The sequence below is a fragment of the Dipodomys merriami genome, unplaced genomic scaffold (assembly GCF_024711535.1).
Source record: "Dipodomys merriami isolate MVZ:Mamm:240054 unplaced genomic scaffold, mDipMer1.0.p SCAF_52, whole genome shotgun sequence".
NCBI lineage: Eukaryota > Metazoa > Chordata > Mammalia > Rodentia > Heteromyidae > Dipodomys > Dipodomys merriami.
In genome coordinates, this window is record NW_027206091.1 from 9,407,884 (window position 1) to 9,428,432 (window position 20,549).

Here is a 20,549-nt window from a genome sequence, read left to right on the forward strand (position 1 = left end):
AAGGCCCTGCTGTCTTGTATACTGGCACACACACACTGGCATGCCCACAGGGGTCCTGGGGTGTCCTGGCTACCCACACTCCTGCACTGGGGGTCAGGCAGGCCTGAGATCCCTCCTCCAATGTATACCCTGGGCTGTGTGCGTGAGAAGGGCAGCCTTAAGCGCTTAGCTGCCCACCGGAATGGCTAAGGGTAAAAGACTTGGCAACACCAAGTGGTGTAGGCTCAACAGCCTAAAGCGAGGCCTGCACGGTAGTGCATGCCTGTAACACCAGCTACTAGGGAGGTAAAAATGGTAGGATTGTGGTCCAAGTAATGAAAGTGCAAGACCCTATCTTGAACAAACTAAAGAAGACAAAAAGAGGCTACGGGCTAAAGTGCAAGAGTACACGTGCAAGTGCTGTGTTCAAATCCCAGGATTGCCAAAATGTTGAAATGAAGAACAGATACAAGCCGGTGCCGTTGGCTCACGCCTGCAATCCTGGTGACTCAGGAAGCTGAGGTCTGAGGATCGCAGTTCTGAAGCCAGCCCAGGCAGGAAAGTTCTTGAGACTCTTACCTCCAAATAACCACCAGACAACTGCAAATGGTGCAGTGGCTCAAAGTGATAAGAGGGCTAGCCTAGAGCAGAAAAGCTCAGGAGCAGCTCTGAGGCCTTGAGTTCAAGCCTCAGACCAGAAAAAAAAAAAAAAAAGTAGCTAGCACTAACTCTTACAGTGACAGCATCAGCTGTCTGTGGAAGTACAACAGGAAAGGGGAGGATGGAACTTTCTGGGTTGATGAAAATGTTCTATACCTTGGTCTGGGTGACGGTTGAATGGATTTTATGTTATTGGTTTTATATCATTGGTACTGGGTTTGGAGATCAGACTGTCTCACATGCCTGACCATAGCTGTACCACTGAGTTCCATCCCCAGCCATGGATATAATTTTTACAACCCCGATTTGCATCTTGTGTGTGTCCTGGGGTGCAAGTCACTAACACTGAGACTGCGAGCTTGGATAGCCTCACGGCCGAAGTGCAGATTTGTCATGAGCAGTCAGTCACTTTCCCGAGCCCTGGGTCTCACATGCTGTGAGATTCAAGGAGCCAGGACAGGCAGAGTACTTAAAAGGGCCTCCAGGGGTCACTATAGTCACCATATTCAAGGCATGGCCTCCCTGGGGGTACTGCACGGGAGGAGATCCCCTCTGCCACCCCAAGTCCCAGTCCCCCTCTCCTCTGTGCTTATTCTATAAGCCCATCGCTTGGTGAATTCTAATTTCTGTAGAAGCAAAACCTCCAGGACTCCGTGATCACTCTGAAGATGGTGCCAAGCTAAACTGGGCTCCCATGAGTCACTCAGGCATCCTGTACCACCCAGGAGATGCCAAGCACCCACGGCCCCGGCCGCGACCCAAGCACGACACACACACTCGCTTCTCTCTTCCCACAGATATATTTGATAATTGTCCAGAACCAGAGATGGCATCAGCCTGGAGGAGCAGGGCTGAGGAGTAAAAAAGAGCCCAGGGAGGGGGCTGGGGGGGGGAGGAAGAAATGGGGGGAGGGAGAGAAACAGACACAGAAAAGAAAGGGGGAAGAGAGGCAGGGGCTGAGGTGGAGGGGAGGAGAAGCCAGCCAGGGGAGGGATGAGAGCCAAGGTGGGGGCCATGGGGAGAGAGGGCCCCTCCCCCCAGTATACAAAACGGGGGGGACCAGAGGGGGACTGTCCTGGGCTTGGGGACAGGGAAGAGACGGGTGATGTGGTGGGATTGAGGTCAGTAGTAGGTTTCCTTCTCCACCCAACCTGGAAAGATGAAGGAGAGAAAGATGGAGTGAGAGACGGGGGACAGGTATCCGAAGAGGTACAAGCTAGGGGCGGGGATACCCCGACAGTGACAAAGAGATCAAAAGGGACAGACACACTTGGAAGGACAGGAGGAGGAGGAGGCCTTGACTGGAGGAGACAGAACTCAAAGGGAGAAGGGCAGGGAGAGACATCCGGGAGAGAAGGGGACACAGGGGGACCCGGGCCAGGCCATCCATGCGTCTCCCCTTCCCAGCCTTTGGCCCAGCCCTCACCCCCGGGGTTCCTGCGCAGGATGAGTTTGCGGATTTCGTCGTAGACGAAGATGAGGAAACTGTAGGGGAAGGCACAGAACCACCAGCTGGGCCTGCAGAGGGGAGAAAGAGGCTCAGTGGGGACAGGGGGCACGGCCCCAGGGGCAGGGGGAGGGAAATCGCCCAGCATCCTCTATGCCACACAGGGGTGCCTTTGCCCTGGATGTGGCCTCAGTGCTAGGGTGGCCAGAGACATAGGGAGAGGCTGAGGCCTGGGGCTGTCATGAGCCCTCCCCCCCTCCCCCCAGCCAGGGAAGTTGCCATGGAGCGTGGGACACAGGAGCTGGGGACTCTAGAAGTATCCAGGCACTCACTTGAGAGGGTACATGCGGAGGGCCACGTCCATGCCGGGGCAGTAAGACAAGAAGGCAGCCAGGGCTGTCTCCTCAAATAAGCCAAAGATCAGGATCTTGTTCCTAGAGGCACAGACAAGGCAGAGCTGGGCCTGGGGGACACCCATACCTGGCACCCCCAGCCCACTTCCCCCAGAGGCAAAGATGCCAGAGACACACAGAGATGGAGTGATGGTGACAAAGACAAGGGTCAGACACAGGAAGGCAGAAAGTCGTATAAAAAGATAAAGCAGCCAGGTATGGTGGGGCAAGCCTGTAATCCTAGGTATGGGAGGGGAGGGGGGGTGTAGGGAGAAGGATCTTGGTTGGAGGCCAGCCCAGCAAAAGTGATCGAGACCCCCCCCCCCACTCCCCTACCCTGTTGCACACATTAGCCTAGCATGGCGGCATACACCTGTCTCCTCAGCTCCTCAGGAGGTGTAAATAGGAGGATCATGGTCTTAGGTCTGCCTCCACCCCATGCAGAGACAGACTGAAGGAATGAAACCAAGACACAAGAAATAAAATGGCTCAGAGCATGTGGGGAAAGACAAGGGCCCAGGCCGGCACTGTGAGGTCTCACTTCATGCCCTGCTGGAAGACGGAGTTCCTTCGGGTCTTGCAGATAATCAGATCAGCCCACTGGACAACCACGATGCTCACGAAGAAGGCTGTGTGGCATGTGAACTCCACCACCTTCCTCTGTTCATATGTCTGGGAGGAATGAGGGGGCGTGGTCAGTGTGCAGGGGTGGAGTAATGAGGAGGTGTGGTCAGTGCGCAGGGGTGGGGGGGGTAGTCAGCTCCTGGCCACTAACAGGGCGGGGGTTGGGGGGTTGGGAGGGTGTGAGTGTGTCGGTGTGAGTGTGTCCAGATTGAGACAGGAAGCAATCCCTGCTAGGTTTGGCAGAGTCCAAGGGCCTGGGAGCAGCTTGGAGCCTTGGCTCAGCTGGTAGAGCACCAAGGGTCTGGGGACGGCAGTGGCCAGGCCAGGGCTGGCTACCCAGCTCGCTTACCCACTGCTGCCCATAGCTGTCCTCCAGGTCGTTGACTGTCCGGTCATCCCAGTTCAGCCGGATGCCCACCAGGTTGCCAGGCAAGAAGCCATTTTCTGCCAGGATCACAAAGTAGGAAAAGAAGCCGCCAAGAGCCTGGATCATCCCTAGAAGAGAGTGGGGAACCAAGGAGGGGCTTATGGGGGAGCTGGCAGCAGGCTAGGGGCTCCTGAGGCCCCGTGTGTGAGAGTGTGTGTGTGTGTGTGTGTGTGTGCACTATTGTGCTTTAGCTGGTGCGCCACCACTTGAGCCACACCTCCACTTCCTCCTTTAATTGGAGATAAAGAGTCTCATGGACTTTCCTGCCCAGGCTGGTTCATCCAGAGATCCTCAGAGCTTAGTCTTCTGAGTTGCTGAGATTATAGGCATGTGCCACGGGCACCTAGCTCCCTTGAGTCTGTCAAAGTGGTTCACAGACCAGCCCAGTCAGTCCTTTTGCTCAAGCTGTGTCATCTGGCGGGTCTCTGAGTTAGTCATCTGGTCAGGGGGAGCCCCAGAGAAGGGGCTCTCCCGGATGGTGAAGCTGGAATCCTTCCGCCACCTTCCCCAGCCATGGACATACTGAACAATCCTGGGGTTGCATGTGTCAGACCCCATTCAGCCTCTGCTGGTCTGTACCTCTAGGGTGGGCTTTGCACATGGGATCTCCAACCCCAGAGTAGAGGGAGAAGAAGGTGGAGAGGCCAGGGGAAGTGTCAGAGGCTGCTCCCATGGGTCCCCTCACCGATCTGCCCGTAGGCCATGCTGATGAGCCTCTCATTGACCAGCTTGTCGGTCCTTGGGTTCCTGGGCTGTCTCTTCATGATGTCACTCTCTGCAGCCTCATAGGCCAATGAGATGGCAGGGACCTGGGGGACAGGGCTAACTGAGTGGGAAGGGGAAACCCACCCCCTCTCCCAGACCCAGGGTAGTGTTGGGATGGCTGAGGCTCACCATATCGGTGCCCAAGTCAATGCAGAGGATGGTGATGGTGCCCAGGGGCAGCGGGATGTTGGCCATGATGAAGAGGAGGAAGGGTGTGATTTCAGGGATGTTACTGGTCAGGGTGTAGGCGATGGACTTCTTCAGGTTGTCAAAGATCAGGCGACCTGCAAGGGTGGAGGCAGGCTCAGAACTTGAATGTTTCTCCAGTGAGCCCGATTCTCTGATTCTCGGAGCCTGGGGCCTGGCCACTGCCCCTGAGCTTCTCTCTCTCCCCCCCTCTCCCCCCTCTCTCTTTCTCTCCCTCTCTCTCCCTCTCTCCTTCCCTCTCCCTCTCCCCCTCCCTCTCCCCCTCCCCCTCCCTCTCTCTCCCTCTCTCTCCCTCTCTCTCCCTCTCCCTCCCTCCCTCCCTCCTCTCTCTCTCTCTCTCTCTCTCTCTCTCTCTCTCTCTCTCTCTCTCTCTCTCTCTCTCTCTCTCTCTCTCTCGGCTAGTATTTTACCACTTCAGCCACAGCTCTACTTCCAGCTCTTTGGCAGTTAGAGATAAGAGTCTCATGGGCTGGGGAAGGTGGCTCAGTGGTAGAGTGCTTGCCTTGCATGCATGAGGCCCTGGGTTCGATTCTTCAGCACCATATAAGCAGAAAAAGCCAGAAGTGGCGCTGTGGCTCAAGTGGTAGAGGGCTAACCTTGAGCTGAAGAGCTGAGGGACAGTGCCCAGGCCCAGAGTTCAGGCCCACTACTGACCAAAAAAAAAAAAAAACCCAAAAACAAAAACAAAAAAAGACTTTAAAGAGTCTCTTGGGCTTTCCTGCCCTGGCTGGCTTCGAACCGTGATCCTCAGATCACAGCCTCCTGAATAGCTAGGATGACAGGTGTGAGGATTTTTTAAAAAATAGAAGTGATATTTCAAATGGGAGAGAGAAATGGGAAGAAAATCACCAATTTATGAATAGTATATATTTCTGGACGGTGAGATGATGGGTGATTCTAAGTTCTCTGCATGTCTGCATTTTCTTATAATTAGCATGAATCACTCCCATGACGGGACTCAAATAAAATGTGACTCAGAGGCTCCGCTGTCAGGAAGCAGAGCCTCAGAATTCTCCTCAGTCCCAGCACCAGCCCCAGCCGGCCACGCTCCCGCCTCCCAAACCCCGCCACCCTGTGACTCCTGTTCACGATGGTAGCGTGTGACAGCTGGCTCTGTCCACTCCCGAAAGTTCCCATGATGCCCCCAGCTTATGCTTAGAGAGGGGCTTCCTGAGCCTCCCAGAATCCTCTGCTTCCTGGTGGCTGCACTTAGAATGGTAGAGTGCTAGCCTTGAGCAAAAGCAGCTCAAGAAGAGCGCCCAGGCCCTGAGTTCAAGCTCCAGGACTGGCAAAACAAAATGCAAAAAAAGAACTTTCCCTGTTTCCAGCACCCTAAACGCAGGAAGCATGTGACCCAAGACCAGGAGGAGGAGCACAGGCCCCACCAGGGCCCAGTGGGTACCTGGAACCCTGCAGCAGGCCAGGCACAGCTTCCCCTTTGTCCTGCCCAGGCCTCTGGCAGCCACCCCAGTCTTCAAACCACTGGCCCCAACTTACCTTCCTCCACCCCTGTGACGATCGATGCAAAGTTGTCATCCAACAGAATCATGTCGGCTGCCTGCTTGGACACGTCAGAGCCAGCGATGCCCATAGCCACCCCAATGTCGGCCTTCTTCAGAGCAGGGGAGTCGTTCACACCATCGCCAGTCACAGCCACGATGGCTCCCTGGAGGGAGAGAGAGGATGAGACCCTGAGTCCAGACCAGCTTCCTCCCTCAGACCCAAGGGTTCAGACCCAGCTTCCTCCCTCAGACCCAAGGGTCCAGGCCCCAGCCTCCTCCCTCAGACTGGGAGCCCAAGCGCACCTGTCGCTGACAGCCCTCCACAATGATGAGCTTCTGCTGGGGGGAGGTCCGGGCAAAGACGATCTCTGTGTGGTTTTGCAGGACCTCGTCGATTTGCTCCGATGTGAAGTCCTTGAGGTCAGTGCCGTGGATCACACAGGCCTTGGCATCCCTGAGGAGAGTGGAAATAATTGATGGCCAAGGTCAGGGTGAAGGCACGGAAACAAGAGTGCCAGAGGACTGGATGGGAGGCTAGAAGGGAGTGTGGGGACCAGAGATGAAAAGCAGTGGGTGGAGAGGGGAGGGCCAGCCTCAGGGCGGACCGAGGGACACAGGTACAGACTGATGGGGAGGAGGCAGACACAGAGCTGTGTGTGATAAGGAAGTTGAGGAAGTTAGAACAATATGACAGCTGGGGGTTGGTGGATCATGCCTGTCATCCTAGCTACTCAAGAGACTTGAGATCTGAGGATGCTGGTTGGAAGCCAGCCCAGGCAGGAAAGTCCCCATGAGACTCTTATCTCCAATTAACCACTCAAAAACCAAAGTGACACAGTGGCTCAAGTGGTAGAGTGCTAGCCTTGAGCAAAAGAGCTCAGAGAGACAGTGCTCAGGCCCTGAGTTCAAGTCCCCACAACCAACCAAAAATAAGAACAAGACAGAAAAGTGGGGAGAGACAGGAAAAGAGATACAGAGAAATATGGGGCCCCCCTCTGACACAGCGATAGTTAATGGGCCCCAAAACAGGGCCCTGCATGTAGCAGATCAACACTGCCACCAGGCTACATTCCAGTTCTTGATGTTCTGAGACAGAGTTCCACCATGTAGCCCTAGCTGCCCTTGAACTCACAATCCTCCTACCTCAGTCTCTCAACTTCTAGGGTTGCAGGTATTACCACCCTATATATATATATATATATATATATATATATATATATATATATATATATATATATATATATATATATATATATATATATATATGTCTTGGCAGGGGAGGTAAAGGGGAGTATAGAAATACTGGCTTTATATTTTATTTGCTTGGCAGTTTTGGTGATCAAACCCAGGCCACCACTGAGCTCCAACTCCCGCCCGGACCTAGTACCTGGTGTATGTGGTTATACCAGTACTTGCACTCAGGGCCTGGATACTGTCCCTTAGCTTTTGCACTTGGACTGGCGCTCTACCACTTAAACCATAGTTCCACTTCATTTTCTGGGGTGGGGGGCGTAGATACTTGGAGATAAGAGCCTCCTTGACTTCTCTTCCCAGGCTGGTTTCAAATCTGGATCCTTAGATCTCAGCCTTAGCTAGGATTACAGGCGTGAACCACTGGCACCCGGCTTCCCAGTAGTTGTTTTAACTGAAGCCCAGGGGGACTAAAGGGGTTGCCCAAGGGTGTGCAGTGATGTGGCAGTGCTCAGAAGTGCCCCCCACTTTGCTGACCCCCCGTGGCATCAGGCCTCATTGTTATGGAGGATGGCGGTGTGGGGTGCATCTCACCGAGGGTTGACCTGGCTGACGGGGATGTTGAGTCGGGCGGCGATGTCCTCCACGGTCTCATTGCCCTCAGAGATGATGCCCACGCCCTTGGCAATGGCCTTGGCTGTGATGGGGTGATCGCCCGTGACCATGATCACCTGCAGATGTCGTGGGTTAGGGTACAGCCTGGGCTCACGCGCTGGTCCCCGGCCCCATGTCCCTCACCCGGCCCCACCTTTATGCCTGCGCTTCTGCACTTGCCCACGGCGTCAGGGACAGCTGCGCGGGGAGGGTCAATCATGGACATGAGGCCCACGAAGCAGAGGTTGTCTGTGGTGAAGTTCACATCGTCACAGTCGAAGGCAAAGCCCTTGGGGAACTGCTCTTCGGGCAGGTAGTAATGGCAGAAACCTTGGTGGAAGGGACACGGTAGGGGGACATGAGGGCTGCAGCTTGGAGTCCTCTACCATAGCTGTAGCCCTTAACCCCTAGTGATCTGGATTCCCAGAAGCTAGGGTCCCCACACAGCTATCCAGCCAGCTGGGAACATTCATGTTCCTCTCATCTATCCGTCTGTCCATCCATCCATCCATCCATCCATCCATCCATCCATCCATCCACATCCACTCACCCATCCACCCGCCCATCCATCCATCCATGTGTTATTATTGGAGGCCCTGTTCCATTCACTCATCTTTCCATACATCCATGGCACATTATGAGAGACCTTGTTCTGAGCCATCCATTCATTCATCTACTTATTTGTTTATTAATTCACCTATTCACTCATAGTATGTTATGGCAGGACTCTGTCTCTCTGTCTCTCTGAGAGGGAGGCTTGAACTCAGGGCCTGGATGCTGTCCCTGGTATTTTTTTTCTCAAGGCTAGCACTCTACCATCTGAGTCATGCCTTCACTTCCAGCTTTTTGTGGTTAATGGGAGAAAGAATCTCATGGACTTTTTTGCCTAGGCTGGCTTTGAACCACATTCCTCAGATCTTAGCCTCTTGATTAGCCAGGATTACAGGTATGAGCTACCAGCCCAGCCTCACTTTTCCCTTTTCTTTTCTTTTCCTTCCCTCCCTCCCCCTCCCTTTCTCTCTCTCTCTCTTTCTCTCTCTCTTTCTTCCCCTTCCCTTCTCTCTCTTTTTCACCTATCATTCATAGTGTATTCTTTTTTTTTGTCAGCCGTGGGGCCTGAACTCTGGGCTTGGGCTCTGTCCCTCAGCTCTTCAGCTCAAGGCGAGCGCTCTTCCACTTGAGCCACAGAACTACTTCTGGCTTTTTCTGCTTATGTGGTGCTGAGGAATTGAACCTAGGGCCTCGTGCATGCAAGGCAAGCACTCTACCATTGAGCCACCTTCCCAGCCCCATAGTGTATTCTTGTAGGCCATGTTATGAGCCAAGCATTACACCCCTGCTTGTTCCCAGGAGCCCTCAAGAGCTGGCCTGGCCCCTGCACCCCCATCCCCTTTTCTTGCAATGCACACCAAGCACACGCTCGCCCAGGCCGCCCAGCTCCAGGTAGGCATTCTGGAAAGCCTCCTTCATCTCCTCATCCAGCGGCTGCTCCTTGCCCTGCAGGAGGATGGTGGCGCAGCGGTCGAGGATGCGTTCGGGGGCGCCCTTCATCACCAGCAGGTATCGGTTATCGTTGGGGTCCTCGGTCTCGTGGATGGAGAGCTGCAACAGAGCAGAGGCATCTGAGCCATGCAGGGACCTGGAACCCTGGAGATTTTGTTTTTTTGGTAGGTCGTGGGGCTTGAACTCTGGGCTTGGGCGCTGTCCCTCAGCTCTTCAGCTCAAGGCGAGTGCTCTACCACTCGAGCCACACTTCTGGGTTTCTGATGGTTAATTGGAGATAAGAGTCTCATGGAAGCTGGGCACTGGTGGTTCACCCCTGTAATCCTAGCTACTCAGGATGTTGAGATCTGAGGATTGCAATTCAAAACTAGCCCGGGCAAGAAAGTCCATGAGACTCTTATCTCCAATAAACTACTCAGAAACCCAGAAGTGGTGCTGTGGCTCACATGGTAGAGCACTCACCTTGAGCTGAAGAGCTAAGAGATAGCGCCCAGGCCCAGAGTTCAAGCCCCATGAACAAAAAAAAAAAAAAAAAAAAAAAAAAAAAGTCTCATGGACTTTCCTGCCTGGGCTGGCTTTGAATCGTGATCCTCAGATCTCAGCCTGTAGAGTAGTTAGGATGACAGGTATGAGCCACTGGCACCCAGCTCTTGGAGAGTTGTATGATTTTTTTTTCCAAGATCACTGCTCATTCCAGCCTGCTGTGTCTCTTCATCTGTGTGTCCCACAGAATCCCAGCCAGACTAGGGTTCCACGTTCTCCAGCTCTGCCCGATCTAGTCTGCTCACCTCTGAAATGCGCCTAGAACCCAGCCCCTTCTGTGTGTGTGTGTGTGTGTGTGTGTGTGTGTGTGTGTGTGTGTGTGTGTGTGTGCGCGCGCGCGTGCGTGCATGTGCATGTGCCTACATGTGTGCTCACTTGAACTCAGGGTCTGGGCACTGTCCTTGGGCTTTATTTGCTCAAGGCTAGTGCACCACTTGAGCCATAAGTTTACTTCCAGATTATTGGTAGTTTATTGGAGATGAGAGTCTCCTGGGGAGGGGAGGGGCAGTTGGAGGCATAGCTCATTTGGCAGAATGCCAGCCAATGAGTGAAGGTATTGAGTTCAAGTCCTGGTCTCAGACAAAAGTCTCATGGACTTTCCTGCCCCGGCTGGCTTCAAATCTTGATCCTCAGATCTTAGCCTCCTGAGTAGCTAGGATTACAGGCAGGAGCCCCCAGTACCTGGCTTAGGATTTCTTTTTGAGGTGATAAGAATGCTCAAAAATTTACTAGGGGCGGGGGATGTGTGTACCTGTGAATACAGTAGAAACTACTGAATTACATAGTTAACATAGATGATCGCAGTGTGTACATTTTATCGCCCTATTAAAAGAGATGTGAGTCAAGTCCTGCCTCTCCTCTGCTCAGCGACCTCGCATGACTCAGATGCCCCTGTGAGTCACAGCCAGGTCCTCTCCACAGCTGTGAGGATGCACGGGCTCTGACCCAACAGGCACTGCCTTTACCTCCCAATGCACTGCCTATGGCTCAAGTCCTTTGCACATGCTACTTGCTGCCCAGTCATTCTGCCCTGGGTATTTTCAAGGGCTCCCTTATTTGGCCTGGTTGTTTTACTCATCCTTCATCACTGTCTCTTTCTAGGCTTAGGCTGTCCATTCCAGAGAGGAGCGACTTAACCATTTCACTCACTATCAAGGGGACACCTGCAAAGCTTTAATCTGATCAGTGCAAGAAAGGTTCTCCTCCATGGGCTGAGCATTCCCATTCTACAGATGGGCAAACAGAGGCTCTGAGAAGGCAAGCGTCCAGCCCAATGCACGAGAGCCATAGGATTGAGCTGACTGCCACCCCAGGGAACACCGAGTATGTACCTGGTATTTGTTGGTGGAGTTGAAAGGAATCTCGGCCACTTTCTTGTTCCGTTCACGCATGAGCTTCACGGAGCCGGAGGACAACTCAATGCATTTGAGCAGGGCGGATTCGCTGGCGTCCCCAGCCACGTCCCTCTGCAGCGGAGAACCAGCTCAAGTCAGGACCGTGGAGCGGGGACACAAGTGGGGCACAGGGCAGGTGGGGGGGCATCTGCACCCACCTTGAGCACTGGGATGTTGTCCTGGCCACCCTTAAAGACAGCCCGGTTGCAGAGTCCGGCGATGTGGGACAGGGCCACCCAGGTGTGCGAGCTCTTGTCGAAGGAGGTCCCTGCGGGAGGCAGGGGTGAGTAAGAGGGAGGCCGGGGAGGGGACGCCCATGGGGCCCGCGCCCTGGGCCCTCACTGACCTGACTGATCCTCGGTGGTGTCCGCCTCGTGGATCTGATTATCAAACCACATGTGGGCGACCGTCATGCGGTTCTGGGTGAGGGTCCCCGTCTTGTCGGAGCAGATGGTGGACGTGGAGCCCAGGGTCTCCACAGCCTCCAGGTTCTTCACCAGGCAGTTCTTGCGAGCCATACGCTTGGCAGTCAGCGTCAGACACACCTGGGCCACAGGTGTGGGCAGGTGAGATGCAGGTGGCCGGGGTGGCACGGCCTAGCCTGCCCCGCCCCAGCGACAATCCTGCGTGGCTGTACGAGCATGCATAAAGGCAGCAGGGCTGCCTGACTAGATGGAGCTGCAGAGTCAGGCATGGGTGCAGAGCACACCAGGTGTTCAGTTCCCATTGTCATGGCATGTTCAATAGCACACACAGGCCTTGCGGACTGCGTACAGCCCCGTAAAAAGCCAAGGCCTTTTGATACTCAGGGATATAGGTTCCAGCCCTCCTTCCTCAGACCCAGGGATCCAGACCCCCAGCCTCCTCCCTCAGACCCAGGGATCCAGACCCCCCCTCTCCCTCAGACCCAGGGATCCAGACCCCCCCCTCCCTCAGACCTAAGGCCCAGCCTTACGGTGACAGTGGCCAGCAGACCCTCTGGGACATTGGCCACAATGATTCCGATGAGGAAGATGACAGCCTCGAGCCAGGTGTAGCCAAGAATGAGGGAGAGGATGAAGAAGGAGACACCCAGGAAGACGGCCACGCCGGTGATGAGCTGGATGAAGTGCTCGATCTCAATGGCGATGGGCGTCTTGCCCACCTCCAAGCCCGAGGCCAGCGTGGCGATGCGGCCCATGACTGTTCGGTCACCCGTGGCCACCACCACGCCCCGAGCCGTGCCTGTGGGGCAGAGGGTGAGGTCCAGGTGGGGTGGGGCTCAGGAAGCTGGCCAGGGAAGGGATGGGGGGGAGAAGGGGGGAGTGAGGGGCTCTGAGGGTGCAGCCTACTGCCGATGCCCAGTGCCCCTCACCTTCCACGCAGTTGGTGGAAAAGAAGGTGATGTTGCGAGTCTCCAAGGGGTTGTCGTGGGTGCAGTCCGGAGAGCGGGTCTGGGGTTCAGATTCACCAGTCAGCGAGGAGTTGTCGACCTGGGAGTGGGGTGAGACACGGGCTCAGTACAGAGGGCAGTGTCCCGGGCAGACCAGGCCTGGCGGCCAGGGGGGGCAGGTGGCACTCCAGCTGTCAGAGGCAGGGGTCCTGAGGGTGGGAAGGGCCCTGAGCTTTGAGTGAAAAGCCAAGCTAAATGAAGGTTTCTGAGGGTCGAAGAGGGGGCCTGGATGGACCCCTGATCTGAGGGTCCAGATTTCTGAGTCTGAAACAGGTGGGGGCTAGAATCTGGATTCCTTGGGTCTCCTTGAGGAAGGAGAGTTGGGGTTTGGATCCTGGGTGTAAGGAAGGATACTGAGCCTGAACTCTTGGGTCTGAGGGAAGAGGGGCTGTGTATGAACTCTTGGGTCTGAGGGAGGAAGCTAGGGCCTGGACCCCTGGGTCTGAGGGAGGAGGCTGGGGCTTGGCCTGGGTCTACAGGCAGAGGGAGGCTGGGGTTTCCGCTCCTGACTCCTAGCAGAGCTGGAGCCCAGGTGGCAGCACACCTTGCAGCCGTGAGCGGAGATGATGCGCAGGTCGGCAGGGACTCGGTCGCCACCCTTGATCTCCACCAGGTCCCCAACCACCACCTCCTCAGCGTTCACCTGCATCTTCTCACCTTCCCGGATCACGAGGGCTTGCTGGGGGGGGGGGGGCACAGGAGGGAGGGGACAGAGAAGAGGCTCCTTCTAGACTCTGCTCGAGACCTGGGGGTCACTGGGCACAACCCCCTACTCACCTGCCCATGCCCTCCTGGCCCCTTGCTCGCCCCCTCACCTGGGGAACCATGTTCTTGAAGGACTCCATGATCTTAGAGCTCTTAGCCTCTTGGTAATAGGAAAAGCAGCCAGTGATGATCACCACGGCTGCTAGCACGATGCCCAAATACAGCTGTGGGGGACACGGGGACCCATGGTCAGGGCTGTGTCCCCAGCTCCTGCCCTGGGTCTGTGTTTGGGAAAAGACCTCTGGATTTATTATTATTGTTGTTGTTATTATTTGTCAGTCCTGGGGCTTGAACTCAGGGCCTGGGCATTGTCCCTGAGCTTTCTTGCTCCAGGCTAGCGCTCTACCACTTTGTGCCATAGCTCCACTTCTGGTTTTCTGGTGACTCACTGAAGGTAAGAGTTTCAGGGACTTTCCTGCCTGGGCTGGCTTTGAACCATGATCTTCAAATCTCAGCCTCCCAAGTAGCTAGGATGACAGGTGTGAGCCACCAGTGCCCAGCCTGTTGGTTATTTTTTTGTTTTGTTTGTTGTTTTGAGGCAGGGTTCTGAAATGTATCCCCGAGCTGGCCTCACATTCAACAATCCTCCTGCCTCAGCCTCCCAAATAAGGGGACTGAAGGTGTGCACCATCACCCCCAGCTCTTTGGGCCTGTTTTTGTCTGAAAGTCTGGGTGTGCATATCTGTGCATGTCTGGGCCCTAGGATAACGATCTGGGTTTATTCTGTGTATATATGTGAGCTATTTACAGCTGTGTGTGGGTCTGTGCCCACAGCCATGGAACTGTGGTCCCCTAGGTCGGGCACACAGGCCCTCCCCCCTCAGCAGGTGGCAGGGTCTCTCCTTGAGCACAGTCACTCATCTCTTGGTATTTGTCAGGCTGCTGTCTGTCCCCAAGGCTGCTGAGCTCACAATGTATCTCTCTGTTGTATGACCTTGGACAAATTCCTTGGCCGGCTGGCCTTCCTTCCTTTCATGCTTATTTATTTGTATTTATTTTTTCTGGAGAAAGTTGTTTTTCTATGTCATCCAGGCTGGCCTTGAACTCACATTCCTCCTGCCTCAGTTCTGGAGGATTGGGATGATAGGCATCTACCACCAGACCCAGAAATTTGTTTGTTCATTTGTTTGTTTGTCCTTAGTGCTGAGGATTGAACTCAGGTCCTCACAAATGCTAAAGCAAATGCTTTACCACTCAGCCCCCACCCTCCTCCTGGGGCCGGGGCCAGCCCTCTTAGGGTGTGTGTGTGTGTGTGTGTGTGTGTGTGTCTGTCTGTCTGTCTGTCTGTCTGTCTGTCTGTCTCTGCACAGACCACGGGAGACACTCACATTGTCACCAGAGGGGTCATCCTCGGTGCCCGCCTGGATGCCATAGGCCAGGAAGCAGAGGATGGCCCCAATCCACAGCAAGATGGAGAAGCCCCCGAAGAGCTGGCGGCAGAACTTGACCCACTCCGGAGTGGTGGGAGGTGGCGTGAGTGCGTTAGGCCCATCCCGGGCTAAGATCTCCTGGGCTTTGCTGTGCGTCAAACCCTGGGGGGGGGACACAGAACCTTCCCTGAACCACCCGGGCACCCCAACCTGCCACCATCAACCTCAGGCAACCAGCACCCCTAGCCCTCAACCCTCCTCCCTCAGACCCAGGGGTCCAGGCCCCAGCCCTCCTCCCTCAGACCCAGGGGCCTTAGACTCTCGTCCTGCCCAGTAGCCTCACCTGCACGCAGTCCGTGTTGTATTTCCGGCAGACTTCTTCCACCGACATCTTGTGCTCTGTCTGAGGAACAGGAGTTTGGAGATGTGAGCTGAGGCCTTTCAGGGAGGGATGGAGGGAGGAGGGCTAGCAGGGCTGCTGTGCAGTTGGAGGAGAGGGCACAGACGTGGTACCTACCATAGCCACTTCCTTCTTGAGATCATCCAGGTCGCGGCGCTCCTTGCCCTTATTCTTCTTGGGCGAGCCCTTGTCATCTTTCTTGTCCTGCGAGGTGGCGACACGATAGCTGTCAGAGCCACCAGACTGCGGGCGAGAAGGGGTTCCAGAGAGACACGGCACCCCCCACAGCCCTCCCCCCTCCCCCGCACCCCGCAGTCCCAGCCTGCCTGTGGCTCTGCCGCTCTTGGTTGGGGCTGTTCCTGCTGTCCCTTCCAGAATCCTCCTCCCTCCAACAGTCTGCCTTGTCCCCTTGTCTCCCTGTGTACCTGGGAGTCTCTTTCCCACGTCTCTCTCTCTCTCTCTGCCTTTTATCTCTGTGTGTCTCTGCCTTTCCCTCTTGCTCTGTCTCTATGTCTGTCCCTCTCCTTTGATCTCTCTCCCATGACTTCATATTGCCCAGGCTCCCTCCTCTCCCCTCCCTTCCCTCTCCTCTTACCTCCCCTTTCTCTTTCCTTGATTTCCTGTTCTTTATATCTCTGTCTCCTCCAATCTCTTTATCTCTTGGGGATCTCCCAGATTCTGGCTGAGTTCTATCTGACTCTTTGAGTCAGGTGGTGTGCTGTTGGAATCTCCGATTGGTCTCTAAGGATCAATATTTTCTGCTTTCATGGTCTGATTTATTTCTATCTTTGGCTATTAGGTTCTGTCTCTGTGTCTCTGTTTTTCTCTCTCAGGTCATCTCTTTACAATGCTCTTGGTGTCTCTGGTTCTCTCCTATGTCACCATTTTCTCTCTCTGTCCATCTATCTGTCTCTCTCTCTCTCTCTGGGATCTTCTCCTTCTCGGTCTCCCTCCTGTCTGTATTACTTTCTGTTTCTCTCTGTGTCTTTCAGGTGTCGCTCGAGATCTTCTGTGTCTATCTCTGTCTCTGTCTTGGTCTCCTTCAGCTTGTCTGTCACTTTTTGTGTCCTTTGTATCTGTATCTTTGTCTCTCTTTGTGTTTGTCTCCATCTCTTATCATTTGAAATTCCCCCCCCATATGTGTTTGTATTATCTATCTCTCTCTACCATTATATATGTATATATGTATATATTTATCTATCTACCTATTCTCTCTTTCTCCCCCCCCCCTTTCTCAGAGCTTTCTCTGTCTGTGTCTGGTCCTTATCTTTCTTTCTTTCTTTTTTTTTTTTTGGGTCCGGTCGTGGGGCCTGAACTCTTGGCCTGGGCGCTGTCCCTCAGCTCTTCAAGGCTAGCACTCTGCCACTTGAGCCACAGCGCCACTTCCAGCTTTTTCTGTTTATGTGGTGCTGAGGAATCGAAACCCAGGGCTTCATGCATGCAAGGCCAGCACTCTACCACTTAGCCACCTTCCCAGCCCCTCCTTATCTTTCCTTCCAGCTCTAGGCCCTGTCTTTTCAGCCCAGCTCCAGCTCTTTTCCTAGGATTCTCCCCCACCCCATGGGTATCTCATTCAAAAGACTCATCAGATCCTGGGAGAACCATAGGCCTGGCAGAAAGGGAGAGGAAAGGGCATTCTAAGTGCTAGTCACAGCTGGTACAAAGGCCTGGATGGGGATGTGGTATTCTGGGTACAAGCAGCTAGTCCTGAGTTCCTTGATAGACAAGATATTGACATGGCTTCTCTCCTGAGGGTTGCTGGGAGGCACGGATGGCCTTGGACGGGGGATGGGCAGGACTCCAGGACAGAGTAAGAATTCTTAGAGTGCAGAAGAGCAAGAGACAGAGCCTCAGAATGTGGTGTGAGGGGAAGGGACTGAATGTGCAGCTCGGTGGCTGGGCAGATGGAGAGAGCCTTGTGTGTGGCTGGCAGGAGGGGTGGGCACAGGCCTGGTGCTGGTAGAGGGCTGGTGACAGATCTACGGGCCCAGGGCCAAGCTGGAATACGAGGCTCAGCGCGGCTCAACGTTAATCTCCTCATGACCTTGTAGAGGCCCCAGCTGCCTGCTGTTTGACCTCAGACCCCAGGTTAAGTTCAGGGGTGCGGTGAGGGGATCCAGCCATGGGAGGTCTGGAAGCCCCAAGAAAGGGTGTAAGGGATGGATGGGAGGTTGGCTCAGGGCCAGCCCTGCAGCGGCACTGCGTCTCAGCCAGGGAGCCTCCGAGGCTGGTCCTCCTCCTGACCTCTATGCCAGGGAGTAGGGGGGGTCTCAGCTTGTGGCACTTGGGGTAGACATATTTAGACAGGGCTATCATGAGTTTGAGGTGGACAATGGAGCAGGGAGGCTGACAGAACTGGAGGAGGAAGCCAGCTGTTCACCCTGGAAACCCTGGGGAAGCTGGACCCCAGGATCCTGAGATAGAAGGACTGAGCACTGGATCCCTGGGTGTGAGGGAGGAAGCTGGGGTCTGGACTTGCCTGGGTCTGAGGGAGAAGGACTATGTTCTAGATATCTGGTCTGAGGGAAGAGGGCTGAGTCTGTTCACTTGGGCTAGGGCAGAGGGCTTAGGGACCCAGGTCCCTGGCAGGACAGCTTCAGTTCCTGCTTGTCCTTGTCACAAGCAGACTTCCTGGGAGGTGGGTTCCATCTGTCTGTCGGTGTGGGGGGAGCTGAGGCTTTCCCAGGTAGGCCTAGATGGGCGCAGTGCAGGTAGGAGCCCTCCCAGGGTGGGGGGACACGCCTGTCTCGCTGTAGCCCGCCTCTGCAGCTCCTCGCCATTTTCCATGCTGTCCGCCTCCCCATGTCTGCCTGGCTGGCTCTTGTAGCTCTGCAATTCTGCAGCCCTCCCTCCCCCTCCCTCCTCAGGTGCTGCTGGCTGAGTCCAACTGCCTTGACCTCCCCTTCTGCTCTCTGCCTCCACTTCCTATCATTCAAGCAGGCTTTTTGTGTCTGGCTAAGAAAGACCTGTCTTGGGGGCTCTCTATCTCTGCCTCAGTTTCTCATTTTGCCTTTCTTTGTCCCTCTGTATCTCTCCATGTCTCTCTGCCTGCGCTCTGTCTCTCTGTCTGTTTTCCCTCTGTCTCTGTCCATTCCTAGCTTTCTTTAAGTCTGTCTTTCTCCTGTACCCAAGCCCTTTGATTCCCTTCCTGCCCCCATTTCTTTTCTTAAGAGCCCCCCCTCTTCTCTAAGGCATTGTAGCATCAATCCTTGCTCCCCGAAATCTTCCCACACTACCTGCCTCCAATTCACTTACCTGAAAGCCATCCCTGGCTCCCATCTCCCCCTGCTCTGCCCTGGTCCTCCCCCACCCCCCAACCCAATTCTTCCCATCCCCCCTCACCCGCCCCAACCCACAGATCTGCAGCCCCACCCCCACCTCCATCCCTAGGCCCTTCAACTCTCATCTCCACTCTCCTCCGCCATCTTTCTCCCCATCCCTCTGGTTCCCTGCAGTCGACCTCTCCCACCCTGACTCTGTCTCTGTCTCTGTCTGTCTGTCTGTCTCTCTCTCTGCATCGCACCTTGCACCCCCCACCCCCCAGGTTCCGCCCAAGACACACAAGGAGAAATCCAGGGCTGCAGCAAGGGTCAGGCGGTCAACCAGGGAAGGAGAAGGCGGCATCTGCTGGAAAGACTCACAGACAGAGAAGGACACACGGACACGGAGGCAAGGGCACGGCGGGCGGGCACGTTCCCTCGCTACTCTGGCACGGGAGCACACACTCAGCCTGGCACTCAGTGGGGGCAGGCATCGCCATTCCTGCTCCTCACCCTCCTCCCAGCGCCCCCCCCCCGCCCCGTGTCTGCTCCCCTAGATTAGGGACCCCTGCAGTGGAGCGCGCCCCCCCTCCATCCAGGCCTGGAAGGAGACAGAGAGGTCATCCGATGTCCACCCCACAGCCTGGACCAATTCCCATCCCACCAGGGGATCCCGGAGTGGTGGAGGGGGGTTGGGGTGGGGGCTTCAACCCCCCCCCCCCACCCCTAGACACACTACTTCGGCTTTCGGGCACACCCAGGCGGGGGAGGGGCTGGGACGCCGGGGGAGGGAGGGGGGGCACGGACGGCCCGGGCCGTGGCAGCCGGGGTGCAGCCGCACAAGGTCAGGCGGGCGATGCGAAGGCCCCGACCCCGCGGACCCCAGCACACAAAGCCAGGCCCACCTGCGCCACAGACCCCCCGTCCAGGCCCGGAGGGGGGGCGCAGCGGCCCCAGAGCCCCCCCCTTCCCTCCCCGCGCACACAGACCCTGCCCCGTGTCACCTGCCGGACCCCGGCACCTACCCCCATCTTGGCGGCTGGGTGGGGAGAGCGGCGGGCTGGGCTGGGGCGTCTGCAGCGCCCGCGCTCCGAGGCGGCGAGCGTCCGTCCGTCGGTGGGTCCCGCCGCGCAGAGGCTGCGGCGGCCGCCGGCGCCGCCTCCTCATATGCCGGCACTCGCGGGGGGGAGGCGGCGCCGGCCAATCAGGAGCGCCGTGGCGCTGACGGACAGCCCGAAGCCCCGCCCCCGGTACTGCAGCTGTCCTCCCCCGCCCCATCCCCGCCCCCACCCCCAGCCAGGTCCCTGCAAAAAGTGGCGGCGCCACCGAGCAGCGGGAGCTCTGCTGCGGGATGGGGGGGAGGGGGGGGATCGGGAGACACCTCCCCCCCCCCCGCACCCACAATAGTGGAACCCCGAGACCCCGTCAGTGGAGGAGGAGGAGGAGGAGGAGACACTGAGGGAGGAAAGCACCCTAGAAATCCCTTCATGGTGGGGGGAAAAAGGCCGCACTGGGCGTGGGGGGGGACAATGGGGTGTTGCGGGGGTGGGGGAACCCAATGAGCTGTCGCAGTAAGGAGGGGGCCTCCACAGCACCCCCTTCTTGCAGAGTGGAGGGTAGGTAGCCCCAGAATCTCTATGGAGGGCTGCACAGGGAGGGGGTGTGGCAGGCAGAGAAGCCGGAGGGCGGGGACACGGCACCCTTGAGCAAAGAAGATCCCTCAAATTGAGGGAAGGGGTGCTGCGGGGGGGAGAGTGGTCTTGAACCCCGCCCCCCCTGCGATTGCACCTCATCAGAATGGCAGAGCTATCCGAGGAGATGCAATCGCCACGGAATGCACAGCCAGGACACACAGGAGGCCCAGGAAATGCCCAGCGCGGCCCGCATCCAGGCGGCCAGGGCCACACCGCATTCCATCACATCCCAGCCTGTCCCCTCACACACAGCACACAAGCAGAGCTCACGCACTCACTCCATCCCAGGCACGCCTGACCTTGCACCAGCGCACACAGACATCGCACAACCGGTGCCCGG

The 20,549-nt window shown here is 56.1% G+C and overlaps 1 protein-coding gene across 1 annotated transcript; it reads right to left on the reverse strand.

Moving 5' to 3' along the window:
• Window positions 1-1,420: 1,420 nt before the first annotated feature.
• Window positions 1,421-19,657, reverse strand: LOC138811232 (sodium/potassium-transporting ATPase subunit alpha-3). The gene is made up of 23 exons (XM_069998923.1): window positions 19,541-19,657; window positions 15,373-15,459; window positions 15,199-15,258; window positions 14,814-15,017; window positions 13,536-13,649; window positions 13,265-13,399; window positions 12,643-12,760; window positions 12,244-12,512; window positions 11,635-11,833; window positions 11,447-11,556; window positions 11,226-11,360; window positions 9,258-9,450; window positions 8,003-8,178; window positions 7,789-7,925; window positions 6,307-6,457; window positions 5,999-6,167; window positions 4,424-4,578; window positions 4,215-4,338; window positions 3,452-3,597; window positions 3,020-3,150; window positions 2,419-2,520; window positions 2,066-2,157; window positions 1,421-1,790 (listed from the first exon to the last, which is right to left on the reverse strand). The coding sequence occupies exons 1-23, from the start codon at window positions 19,544-19,546 to the stop codon at window positions 1,762-1,764; spliced, it is 3,042 nt and encodes a 1,013-aa protein (XP_069855024.1). The 5' UTR covers window positions 19,547-19,657; the 3' UTR covers window positions 1,421-1,761.
• Window positions 19,658-20,549: the final 892 nt, after the last annotated feature.

Excerpts from the sequence above, each read along its gene's own strand:
- LOC138811232 (XM_069998923.1), bottom strand. Across the intron at positions 9,451-11,225 it reads ACTCCACCAACAAATACCAG|CTCTCCATCCACGAGACCGA; the intron begins GTACATACTCGG and ends GCTCTGTTGCAG. Across the intron at positions 3,151-3,451 it reads ACAGCTATGGGCAGCAGTGG|ACATATGAACAGAGGAAGGT; the intron begins GTAAGCGAGCTG and ends CATTCCTCCCAG.